The sequence below is a fragment of the Cryptomeria japonica genome, chromosome 8 (genome assembly GCF_030272615.1).
Source record: "Cryptomeria japonica chromosome 8, Sugi_1.0, whole genome shotgun sequence".
Taxonomy (NCBI): domain Eukaryota; kingdom Viridiplantae; phylum Streptophyta; class Pinopsida; order Cupressales; family Cupressaceae; genus Cryptomeria; species Cryptomeria japonica.
The window spans coordinates 675,342,631-675,356,088 of NC_081412.1; the positions used below are offsets into that span (position 1 = coordinate 675,342,631).

The 13,458-nt window shown below is 37.2% G+C and overlaps 1 protein-coding gene across 3 annotated transcripts in view; it reads left to right on the forward strand.

Annotated features, from left to right (window-relative positions):
- LOC131032376 (acyl-CoA hydrolase 2) overlaps positions 1-13,458 on the forward strand; it is a 256,053-nt gene that overhangs the window by 158,902 nt on the left and 83,693 nt on the right. For all 3 annotated transcript variants that reach the window (XM_057963331.2, XM_057963330.2, XM_057963329.2), the window contains 4 exons: positions 9,499-9,558; positions 9,655-9,710; positions 9,827-9,931; positions 10,063-10,119. In XM_057963331.2, the coding sequence (XP_057819314.1) occupies positions 9,499-9,558; positions 9,655-9,710; positions 9,827-9,931; positions 10,063-10,119 (278 nt within the window). The remainder of the gene's footprint in view (positions 1-9,498; positions 9,559-9,654; positions 9,711-9,826; positions 9,932-10,062; positions 10,120-13,458) is intronic.

Consider the following 13,458-nt stretch of genomic DNA (forward strand, 5'->3'; position numbering starts at 1 on the left):
TGAGGGAGTGAAAAAGCAATATCAAAAAAAATAAAAAAAATAAAAAAAATTAAATGAAATGAAATATCAAAATTGGCTAAGGGGAATATGCGGATAACTCCATCGGGGCTATAGACGCCTGGCTGGCAATGGAGCAATGTTCGTGAGTTTGCAGCGATAACCTCGTCGGGACTATGGACGTCTGACTGGCAGCGAGGCTCTATCCAGGATGCTTTTGAAGTTCAGATAAACTACGTAGCCGATCACAGGGGAACTTGAAGGTCATAATTGTCTTGTCGAGAGGAATGAATACACTTGCACACACCTGGGTAATCAAAGACTAAGTGTCTAGATCCGGTCAAAGATTTTCCTTCCACTTTGAGTACATTTTCTAATCTCCTGATGAGCTAGGTTGAATTTTCCGGAGGTTCTGGGTGTCGATTGAGTCTTTATCTCTGAAATGTTTTAGGAACATTTATTCAAGGTGGCGCTAGATGTTGTGACGTTTTCACACGTCGCCCCATTGCAAATGGGGACCCGTGCTTTTTGCTTTTTAGGGTTTGTTTTCTAGGTCTTTTAGGGTTTTATTAGTTGGCCTTTGCAATTTTGAGTGCTGTCGGGGAGATCAATAGGATAGCAGGTCCTGCTGGAGTGAAGTCCTGATCCTGAAATTTGGCTAAGTCTGAAAGTCCTGATCCTGAAATTTGACTAAGTCTGGAAACTAAAAAACCTGAAAAAACTAGATTTTGCAATATAACTCTTGGAGGTCTGAAACCACTCTCAAACATCCTGAAAGTATATATGGAATAAATGTCACTTATACTTAAATGTTATATTCCATCAAAGATCAATCATTGCTCCTACATTCCTTAGTATTAGGATTAGATTTTTTCCTCGCCCTCATCTTTTTTCCTTTTTTTTTTTCCAAATCAAGGCAGTAAAATCCTGTGTTCCAGCAAATATTCAAAGCAAATCAGAAGTTCAATCATCAAATGTAAGTCCCCTTGTGATTCCAGCAAATCACATCATACCATAGAGAGCTTATCCACACATAGAGATCCTACATACAAGAACCTTGAAGTCATCCTGATTGCACCTTTTCGCGACATCTTCAGCATTCGGAGGCTTTATTCAAGAGAGGATAAGGTACCCTTGGGTATTTTATTCTGTGTTTGATAGTGTACAAAATACACGTCAATTTTGTACACTATCAAACACAGAATAAAACACCCAAGGGTACCTTATCCTCTCTTGAATAAAGCCTCCGAATGCTGAAGATGTCGCGAAAAGGTTCAATCGGGATGACTTCAAGGTTCTTGTATGTAGGATCTCTACGTGTGGATAAGCTCTCTGTGGTATGATGTGATTTGCTGGAATCATAAGGGGACTTACATTTGATGATTGAACGTCTGATCTGCTTTGAATATTGCTAGAACACAGGCTCTTACTAGCTTTGATTTAAAAAAAAAAGAAAAAAAGATGAGGGCGAGGAAAGGATCTAATCCTAACACTAAGAATGTAAGAGCAATGAATGATCTTTGATGAAATTCTAACTAAGTCTTGTTTTGACATCGCTGGACCATCTCCACAAGGTTAGTGCGATCTTCGAAGGAAAGCTTTATGATGTTCAAATCATCACTGCAGGCATAGACACCATCAGGTTGATGCATATCAATGAAGAAGCGACAACTGAAGTTAAGCTTAAGCTGAATGATTCTAGTTGACTACGCAAGGCAAGTCTGCAATCAGCAAACTGCTAGTAGTATGGATATACGAATTCCACCATCAATCAAGCACATTTCTTCCACTCATCTAATAACATGAAATCAAATATTAGAAGTATAAAGACCATGCAAATTGTCGAATCGACCTATAAATTTCACCATTTCTTCAATGAAGTTTTACAAGTCTTTTACAACAACCTCTTGGCAACAATCTTTGCCTTCTCTCTCTACTCTACTCTAATTGCTATTTTATCAACTAGCTAATCACCTTCTAACTACTCTCTATCTATCTTCTATTAACTGCTTCTATATGCCTTTACAAATGAAATGCCAAGGCTTATATAGTGCACTCAATACAATTCGATGGCTAAGATCAATTCGAGATCAATGGCCAAGATTTTACAATGAAAACCCTAATTAGGGTTTGTTACAACCATTACATAACATTTAATGCTTGACCAATGATAAAATTGTATTGCTTGGACACATGTCCTCTCTGGAAAATTCAACCAATGGATAGCCGGGGTAGGTACATATAAGTTTGTGCAACCTCCCATGAGTTGGGTACATTGAATCTGGACATTGTTGAGGTGGACCACACTGACTGGAGAAGTGATGACTAGGATGCCACCTTGTCTGACACTTGTAACTTGGTAGATATTCAAATTGATGTTGTTGAGAAGCTAGCTTTAATTAATTCATCTGGAACTATCTGCTTCTTCAACGAACCCTTGCTCTAACTCCTTGTGTCCTTGATTGGCAGGATGATTGATGTACCTCGCCTTGGAATGCTGGATTGGAAGAGGTCGCCCTTATCCTGATGATGCTGGATAGAAGAAGATCGTCCTTGTCGATGCTAGACTAGAGGAGGTCGCCCTTGTCCTTGCTTGATCTTCTTGGAGGAGACCGTCCTTGATCTGGCTTGATTTTACAACTCCGGGATCTCCATTTGATGCCTACACAAAATATTAAAGTTAGTCTTTTGAGCATCAAACCTCAAAGCATGAAATTTAAGACCTTTCAACGGTAAAACTTAAGATATTACTTTGAAAAAAGTCATGATAAATCAAGAACTACACATTTTCAAATTAATAATGAATGGAATTTGGATCTTCAAGACTTAGACTTTACAAAATTGCAATGGGATCATAATAAGTCTTGAATAAGAACTTAAAAAAATGATTCTTCATACCTTCCCTTTGAGTATTTGAGTACAAAACCTTGAAAAATGAAGGAAGAGGACCGGATTTTGTTGGGCAAGATTTATAGTCCTTCCTTGGATGAAGTACGTCTCCTCTAGTTTGAAAAAGAATAAACTCCACTAGCCTCTTCAAAAATCTGGAAATTATCCTCCAATCTAGCAAGAAATTCGCCTCTCCAATAGCCTTCAAGATGAATTTCGCCCTCCTTAGTCTCCACACTTTCGCACTTTAGAAGGGATGAATGAATGATTTGAACTTGAAACAATGCCCCCCCTATTATATAGAGCGCTCACCTTCTTTCCTCCAAGAGGCTGACCTAGCAAATAAGACCTAAAATAAAATATAAAAAACACTAAGAAGAAGGCCGACTTGATAAATAAAGACAAAATAATGCCTTGTGCGCTCAACTTTTAATTTTTTATTTCACAAAAATTAATTTTAAATGCCTTTATAATAGAAATTCAATTTTTTGAGGCCCAAAATTAATTTATTAAATGCCAATTGAATTAATTTTTTCAAATTTTCCAAAGTTAGCAATTTGGCATCTAATGCGATTTGGAGGATAGTAATGTTGGGATATGGCAAAAAAATAATGAATGCCAATGACTTCGCTCTGGTCCCTTGGAGAGGGACAGGAGCACTTTTCTCAATCTAGGCCTTGCATTCCTTATTTTCACGTTCAAAACTTCATCTAGGCATTTTAAAATGGCATTTTAATTGGAGTCTTGAGTTTAATTCACTTGATTTTTAGGAGGATGGTGCCTTAGGACATTTTCGGCCTGGACCTTGGGTGAGGGACAGGAGCACTTTTTCACTTTTGGGCTAGGATTCTCAATTTTTTGAAGTCTAACCTTTGTTCATCATGCTTTAGAAGTTCCTTCCTATTTCACACAACTTTGTCTTAGCATAATCTCGGAGGGAATTTGTTGTTTTTATAAAAAGCGCTTTGGTCGTTCAGTGAGGGACGGGAGCACTTTTGAGTCCATTGCATGAATTCTTGATCATATCAATCTTCAATTTACCCTCAAGGCGTAGAATATCACATTTCACTCCATTTTGAGGCTTGGTAATAAAAATATCCTTTCAAAATGCAAGGTAAATGGTCATATTTGGAAATTGCGCCCTGGTCCCTTGGTGAGGGACGGGAGCACTTTCGCCAATTGTCGTCAAAATTTGCAACTCTCGCATCTCAATTCCACTTCAAGGCATTTTAAACACTTTTTCAAACTTGCGCCTTGGCCTCAATTTGTCCAAAATTGGTGAAAAAGGCTAGATAACATGTTAAGTGCTCTGGTCCTTCAGTGAGGGACTGGAGCACTTTTTCAACTTCAAGCTTATCCGTCCTTTGCTAGCTTCCCAAATTATCTTCAATGGGCTAATCATGTCCTCTTTCTTTCATTTCAATCACAAACTTGCATTGGCCTTCCATGAAATTCACACTTTTTGGAAAATCGCTCTGGTCCCTTGGAGAGGGACGGGAGCACTTTTTACATCTTGGCATACTTCTTTGTTCTTTAAACCTCTCAATTGCGTCCAAGGCATAAAACATCATTCGTCCTTCCCATCCAAGTCAAGTTTTGCCATAAAATATCAAACAAAGAAGAGAAACTTGAAAAAGTGGCATGGTCCTTCAGTGAGGGACGGGAGCACTTTTTGTCATTTGGGTTGATTTACTCCTTTGTGAACCGCTTAAATTATATTCAATGGACAAAACATGCTTTCCTTAACTTCTTCAAACCATAAAATCACTTTAATCTTGCAAAGGTAGTGCGAATTTGAAATTCAGTGCTCCGGTCCTTCAGTGAGGGACGGGAGCACTTTTTGCCCTCTAAGCCAAATTGTCTCACTTTTCACCTCGAAATTCCTTTGCTAGGGAAGATTTCACCTTACTTCATGCTATGAATAGAAGTTAATGTCCAAAAAAGGTCTAAAATTGTGCATATAAAGAAAAGCGCTCTGGTCCTTCAGTGAGGGACGGGAGCACTTTTGACCTTCTAGGCAAAAACTTCATCATTTCATCGTTTTTGATCAAGTCTGGATGCTTTATCATGTTCATTTCGTCCTTCACTATGCCTTTGATGTTTCAATTTGACCAAACAAGGCCAGGAATGACTCAAATAAGCCTTTTCGCCCTGGACCCTTGGTGAGGGACAGGAGCGCTTCGCCTTGGTCCCTTGGAGAGGGACGGGAGCGCTTTTCGCTCTGGATACTCAGTGAAGGACAGGAGCGCTTTTTGACTTTTTGAACTCTCTATTAGGATAATTTTTATGGAATATAACATTCAAGTATAAGTTCTTATACTTTAAGTTATATTCCATATATACTTTTAGGATGTTTGAGAGTGGTTTCAGACCTCCAGGAGTTATATTGCAAAATCTAGTTTTTTGAGGTTTTTAAGTTTCCAGACTTAGTCAAATTTCAGGATTAGGGCGTTCCAGACTTAGCCAATTTCAGGATCAGGACTTCGGTCAAGCCAGACTTGCTATCCATGTGATCCCCTTGGCGACACTCAAAATGCAAAGGCTAACTGACAAAACCCTAAAAAAACTAAAAACAAACCCTAAAAAGCAAAAAAAAGCAGGGGTCCCCATTTGCAATGGGGCGATGTGTGAAAACGTCACAACACTTACTAGCCAAAATAAGTGAAAATGAGAAGATAAAATAAGTGACAATCGAAACCTTGAGGTCGTCCCCTTTGATCAACTAAACCAGCATTAGGGATTTCCTTATCTGAAGAGAGGATAGGATACTCAGCGAGTACATTCTATTATGCATTGGCCGGATGGAACCGTAGCAATGGGATTTCAAAAACTTCAACAGGCACCTAATTGATGGTTGCCCCCATAGTCAGCTCATTTGTTTTAAGGCTTAGTCGTTTTAAAAATTTAGTTGCTTACTACGTCTTGTCACCAACGTGGCGATCACCACACATTTAACGCTTAATATTGCTTAGGTTTGTTGTTTTGCCAAACGGAAGTCATTGCAAGCAAAAAATTTGAAGCTCTGCTTCAGCGACCACTGTAACACTCAATCCCACGCAGGCTTCATTGCTTACTAGCCAAAATAAGTGAAAATGAAAAGATAAAAAGAGAAAATCAAAATAAAAGAAATTGAAGAGCAAAGAAGTATCAAAATGTTTGGCTCTGGGAGTGCAGACACCTCTACCAGTATTCAATTTTTTTTTATACCGGAAATAGAGCAATCTTTGTGAGCTTACAGGCAATAACCTCGCCGGGGCTATAGACGCTCGTTGGCAGTGAGGCAATATTTGGGTTTCTTTTGAAGTTAGATTCGCCCTACATAGCTTGCCTTGATTGAACAATGATATTTCAACTTTCTTCAAGCTGGAACGAAATTCACTGCACACACTAGATTCCTAAGATTGGTGACTTGACTCAGTTTGCGACCTCTTTTTTACAGATTTGCACAGAGGGCTGTCAAGATGAGCAGTGGATTCAGACTTGCATACTGGAGGAGTAACCTATTAGTAATTGTAAGATCCCGTCAGACTAATTTTGTCAAAACTGTTTGCTTGGTACATGGTTTTCAGTTTTGACAGTGGTAATAAAATGGGATTTGATGTTTTTGAACAAATAAAACCAGAGCATGCATTAACCGAACAAGATAATTTATTTGTTTCTACATTCCCAACTCAAATAAGAACATTTGATTAATTGCAACAGCTGTGATAAGATACAAAGCAGAGGTTAATGGCTATATGACGTTTATTACATGTTTGAAATTACACAATAGCTATTACAACAGCTGAAGGATGCAACAGGAAATAGAATCTTCAATATAGCCCTTGTCCTTTATTTGCAGCAGAATAAGACTTTACAAACAGCATCAATCCAAACGCTGTATTTGAAGTTTGACAATAGAAAAGAAGGTGAACGGCTTGTTCCTTTGATAGCATCAGGAGTGGTAAGGAAGTAAAAACATCAACAACTGTTCTCCAATCTATATCCAAGGATAATACTATCCCATGCTACTGTTTGTAGCCACCAAGTTCCCCATGCTGTGTGGAAAAACTCTTCACATCATTAGCAAAGGATCACGATTTGCTCATAGGCTCACGTGATAGTAATTGAAGGAAAGTCCACAGCTAAGGGGAAATCCCAGCAAGAGAAATATGGTGTCCCAAGGCTATCCAAAATCCTCGACGACTTGCAACTACAACTAAGGTGGAAAGCATAAAATTATATTATCTCTATGCTACCAGCAATCTTCTTCATACAGGCAGCATAAATAAACCCACAACTCCTCAAGTGCTCAACACAAATATCTTCTCTACATGGTCTCCAAGAAATCAGTAGTAGCAACAAAATAAATGAAGCAATGTAGGCCGAACCACTATGAGAGTTTGACAAACAATAATCAAACCAAGAGAAACCCATTCAAACTTTCTTGAGATTTTCAATGAAATTTGTTTTCTATGAAGACTTAACAAATTTCTAAACCAATTGTTGAAACTCCAATGCGGAATTTGAGTGTCCTGCCAAACACCAGCTAGAGAGAAATCTTTTACCACCGAAGCTGATCTTCCCAAGGGTTATTTTATTTTTGAAACTTTCCAGCACTTATCACTTTTTAGTGTCTCATCATTTAAAACTTTCCATTCTTTTTCCAACAAGCTCTAAATTACAGCCAAGTAGCGACAATGGTGAAAATGCATCAGAATTGAAAATTGATTGCATAGGAGTGATTCTGATGACAAAAGATGATAAACAGACGTAACTGGGTGACTTACTAAAAATAAACACTCCCTCCAATAATCTTGGAGACCAAATTGGAAGCCAGAAATAACATTTGGAAGTGTCATACACCTCCACTAAACCATTTGAGCTTGTTGGTTACATCAAATCACCCCTTTGATCAGGTTGACACAAACCCAGAAAGTTAGCGCTAACTTCAAAGCAAGAGAACTTGAAAAAGGGGACATTACAGTAGTCTGCCACCTATTTAGGATTGATTGCCAATGATTAAGGAAGCTGGGATTGTAAATTGGTATATAAGGCAGAAGAGAACGCTTTTTCTGGAAAATTAACAAACATTCAACTCTAATTTCAGTAGTAGTTGCATTCCTACATAAGCCGGGCACAATGAAGAAGAAACCCTTCAGGTGTGAACCTGTTATCTTGGGGACGGAAATCATTAGGAGCAGTACATGGTGTACCTTGACAGCATATTCACACAGGGAGCTGTCAATGTCAGCAGATAATTCAGACTTGCAGACTTCAGAGCGCATCTTAATCATCAAAGGTAGTGAGTTCTGGATCAGTTAGTATAGAGCTTGTATGCTTGCAGTGCCAGTAAGATATCATGCTAGTAGGTTTAATCTGACTGTATATATATGACTGAGGAACAATGAAACTAAATATGTGTCTGCATGTTGGAATATTTCTGGGTTTGTTTTGGCTGAGGTATATTACAACGGTATATTTAGTTTAGATCATTACAGTTTGTCAAGAAGATCAATTCTACTTGTAAAATAAACAACATTGAGGGTCTGATTTATGCACAACTAGGACTAGTCATGAGGCTAAATGCCTATGTGACAACATCAATATAAGATTGCATGCTACATGCTAATTTGAGGAGCCATATAATAGTTGGACAGTTGAATTATTTGTGTCTGCTGGCATGTGTGTGTGTGTAATATATTAATTCAATCTGGTTTAGGTGCACATGCAACAGAAAGTCCTGAAATGGCTTATTATCTAACTTACATATTAACAAAATTTTGAAGATTCTTTTTCTTTTGTTTTATTTGTTTTGAACATCTCTTAGTCATTGGCTTATGCGCCGATATGAGTACATCTTTCCAACACTAATACCATGAATCAGTGTCTAACATGTCCATGACAATGCGAATTTGGACAAATGAAAGATATATATTATCAAGATTGTTTGGATTCCATGAAGGTATAATAAACAGTCCAGTATATGCATTATTTTTTCACATTTAGCACGCTATTTAATCCTTATTCAATAAACAAAAAAATTCTAGTTAATACTTTCTTTATCAGAATGTTAACATTTATTCAAAGTGTGAAATGTACTTTGCATGCATGTTGAGATGCTACTATTCATATTTAGGTTTTAAGATCACTTAAATATTGTTGTATGAACCCATTGCATATCATTATGCCTTCAGGAAACTTTATTTGATAATTGCTTTCATGGTAGCCCAATAAAACCAGGGGCATGAAACTGAAAAGTAACTTGGCTGCTCAATGAGTGTCAATATCAGGTATATAAGGCATGTAGATTCAATGGGATTTCATTCCTATATTTAGTTATGCTGATTTTGTGTGCAGATTATATTTTGCAGCTACATTGAGAGAATTTCGATAATCACAGTTTAAATAGTGAAAAAGTATTTGTTATAATAGGAGCAGGAGTTGCATTTTTTCACCAAAGAAGGGTGATTTTCCTTCTAGAATCTAATTGTACAGTTGCTTTCCCATCTTTCAACCAAAAAATGCTGTAGAACCTTAACGTCTATCTCCTTTATGCTTTTTATTATTTAGATAATGATTTGAAAGCTCAAAACTATACTGTAACAATACTATAAACTTCATTGTTTGCAGAAGCCTGAAAATGGATTTCAGCACCATGAACCTATGCCAAATGCACCGGATCCTGATACGGTATCAGAACAGATATCTTGTTCTTGGTTTTGAGTTAATTATGATATCCTGTTAAAGACTATCAGAACTGAGGTTTTAAAACAAAATTGATTGTAGCTTGTATCAAGGGAGAAACTTTTAGAGAGCTACCTCACTGATCCTCGAATCCCTGTGTAAGATTTGTTATCTTGGATTTATGTGGCTAAGCTCTTTTTATCTCAGGTCTCAGATTGGCCTTTTAGAAGTTACTCCTTTATGCATATCCTTACCATTCCAAGTTCATCAACAGGTCTAGCAGGAAAAGACTAGCTCAGAAAAAGCGTGTTCCATGGCCTATAGAGATACGATTTTGTGAACCTCATGATGATGTTCATTTTGTTGCAAGAGAACCAAGGTAGGATTCATGAGAGTTAATATGAGTTATTCGAGAAAATTCCAACTGCACAACAAGTTTACTTCCATTTTTCAAGCTTTTTCTGTCTTAGAAAATGACATGGTTTCCTGAATGCATATATATTGATGCAGACAGAGATATTGGTTCAGGGCTAGAGGAAAGCTCTCAGATGACCAAGCTCTGCACAGGTATAGAATTTGCATAATCTACTTTGTTAGTGCACTTCCATAAGTGTAACTTGGCACATCTAACCTTGTGAAGCTAATTCATACAATTATCTGTCTTCTATCTTCCTTGATTCATGTAAAGTTCTGCATTCCTTTTTCTAGAAGGTAACGTTCGTTATTTATCTTTTGCATTGAGAGCATTGTTTTCCCGGAAAACAGATTTGTGCCTTTTTGTTTTCTGACATGAAACAAATATGAACAAAAACGAATGCATATCTTCTGGTGAGAGGGAAAGAAAGTGGGATAGAGAGTTTGTTGGCTGCTAAATGCATACATGTTATGTTAGAAAACAGTAAACACTTACAACCACTTCCATTTTCAAAGTTTTGATTGATCCATCTCCCCTTTTGGCATCCATGAGGTTATGGATATTACAATTATGGCCTGTGAAACACTGGTTGTTTATCACCTATAACACAAAGGAAAAGAACAATAATAATCATGGAGTCAGTCTTAAATATATATGTTTATTCAAGTTTAAAGAGTATGCTAGTGCATCATTTATCTAGTCTTACTTTCCTCAAGGGATATGTTAAGGACTTCATCTCATAGATGATTTTGGGAAAGTCCACTTTCCATCAGCAAAAAGGAAAGGTTGTTACACCTCTCTGTCATTTAAAGAATTAATTTTCTTCATTTATCCTGTATTGCTCAGGGTATTTTGCCAGTCAATCTTTCAATTTTATCTTCAATAGATCCCTTTTGAAACAGTCTCAAACACATGCAAGATAGTTGAATTCTTTCTATTGTGATATAGGAAAGCTAATTCCTTACAAAATTGTATTTCTTTTTTTCTATATGATGGAAGTGTTACCTATTTTTCGCTTCTAGCTGAAAAATAGGTTAAGCAATGCTTGTTTTTACAAATAGAAACAAAGTACATATTACTTCTGCTATATTGCATTCCAACTACAGTAAGGAAGAATGAACTAAAGATTACATTTCAAATACTTCTAGTTCGTAACAACAAAAGAGAGAGACATCTCATCTAAGAAAGGAAGTATTTTTATTGATATTCAAGCATGCGTCCCACACAAAGAGCCGTGAGACTAGCTACATGCATCAGGTACAAGAAGGAAATACATAGGCATGTATACATGAGTATAAAATAAAAGAGAGCATGTTGAGAGTGGAACCAGTCATTGCCTGAATGACTGGAACGGTTGGAGTAGCCTTGATGTTGCCTTTGTCTTGTTGCTTCGTCCTTGTCTGCATCTGCCTTCTGGTATCTGCAAAAGAGTTAAATATACAATGAGTTAGAACATTTTGTTCTAAGCAATGGCTGATTACATTCCTAACATGTATACTAGCGCATGCATGTATATATAGTCCCTACATGCATTAGGTGCATATAGTTAGCATCACGGAAGATCTCAAAAAAAGCAAATATCAGATCAGAGGAAATCAAATGCATCTTATTTCTAACTTGTTTGCTTCATGTGTAGGAACAGGAAAATATAGCTTGCTGGTCGTAAACTTCACAAATGAGTGGGGGAAATGAGGCTCCCACAAGGGTTGAGCCCAGCTCATATGAAATCAACAAAGGCACGCAGTCATATCTCAGAAAATGATACAGACAAGAATCAAAAATCAGTATGGACAGCAATCATTCATGCCACATGTCACATGTCTCAAAGGATGTATGCAAGGATGTATACATGTCGGAGTAATCTCCATTATGCAGTGAATAGGGCAGCGTAGTGTAGCAGCAGCATCAAATTATGGTAGTTAAAAGTAATGCTTTCATCTTTCAGCTACAGCAGATGTAAAGGCAGTTCGTGCGGTCACATATAGCATATACTTCAAAATTCCCCCCAAGCAAAGAGTCATTTTTATCACAGATATATGAGCAAATAAGGGAGTTTTCAGTCATGATACAGTAAGTCTCTATGACTAGTGTAGTGGTAAAATACAACATAAGAATTTTTCAAGAGATAAATCATGAAAGAGACAGTCCCAACAGTGATATGGGCAGCAAAGAGCAGTGAAGGAAAGTTATAGTACTAATTCAAGGCCAACTTTAATCAAATAGCTCCATTTATGATTGTGCATTACCACTGTGCTACCCAGAACTGAATAGCAATCTCACTCAATAAGGCACAAATCAGTGATAATGCCTATTACAGTATGATAAAGAATACATCATTAGCATGAATGAAATGAAGGAATATTATAAGTAATATACTGATCAATGGAAATGCATGTAAAATACAGTCACAACAGATTCAAAGATGGCAAAATCAGTCATGTCATAAAGAACAAGTCCTCTAAAGCAAAGAATCCATTTCATAGTCTATAGACAATAGTGGCCATCTTGGAGACCAAAGAGAACAGTCAATTCGAAATACAGTGGGCAGATTTATAAAGAGCAACAGTTTTAAAGACCATCATAGTGCAGCGATGAATTTTCAGTGTTTTGGGTCAATGCTAATGGTTGAACAATGATGAAAATACATCAAGCATAAAGTGTGATGACAGAAGCAACCATTAGCGTTGAAAATATGATAGTCAAAGGGTTTTCAACCATTACAATAATAAGCCTTTCAAATACGAACTGAATATATAAAGAATTGCTAATGCCGTTGTCATTTTGAGATCAAAATGAGATGAGAGTGAAAAGAGAAGCATCAAATATGAGTTATAATGAACCCTTCTCTGGTTAAAACTCAGAAAAAGAAATGCACAAGAAGCTGATTCAAGATAGTAATGTGAAATTTTGTCTAAAATGTAGAGCCGTGATGGCTTCTTCAACCAAGGGAAGGAAAAGAAAGGAGAGAGAAGCCTGTGGCAGCAAGTAATGGCGGTTTTATATCAAATAAATGCTTCCCATGAAACCCTTGAGCCAGAGAAAGCCCTCTGTGGTGAACAGCAGCAAGAGTAAACCACGTGGATCCTCATTTCAAAGGATATGGAAACATTCAAGAATAATCATGGACAGTAATAGATGATGATATCAGTAAAAAGAATCGAAAACCATTGCCAACACAAATTCATATTGAAGCAATACACAAGAGGCAACATTTTTCTCCATTTTTTAGTCACTAATTCTTCACAAATCGAGTTGGAGTGCATAAGAAATAGCTTACTTGAAACGGCTGGTAATGGTATATGTTGCAGGTCGTTTTCAGAATTTCCACAACAAATCAGACATGGTGATAACCCTAATATGCATGGAGGTCACAGAAAGTCGTCCAGAAGTAAGAAGAATCACGCCCAGCTTATTATTTTCGGCATAGAGTATGCAAAAATCAGGCCACAACAACCCTAGTATGTGCCCAGAATCGGCAAAGGTGAAGAGAC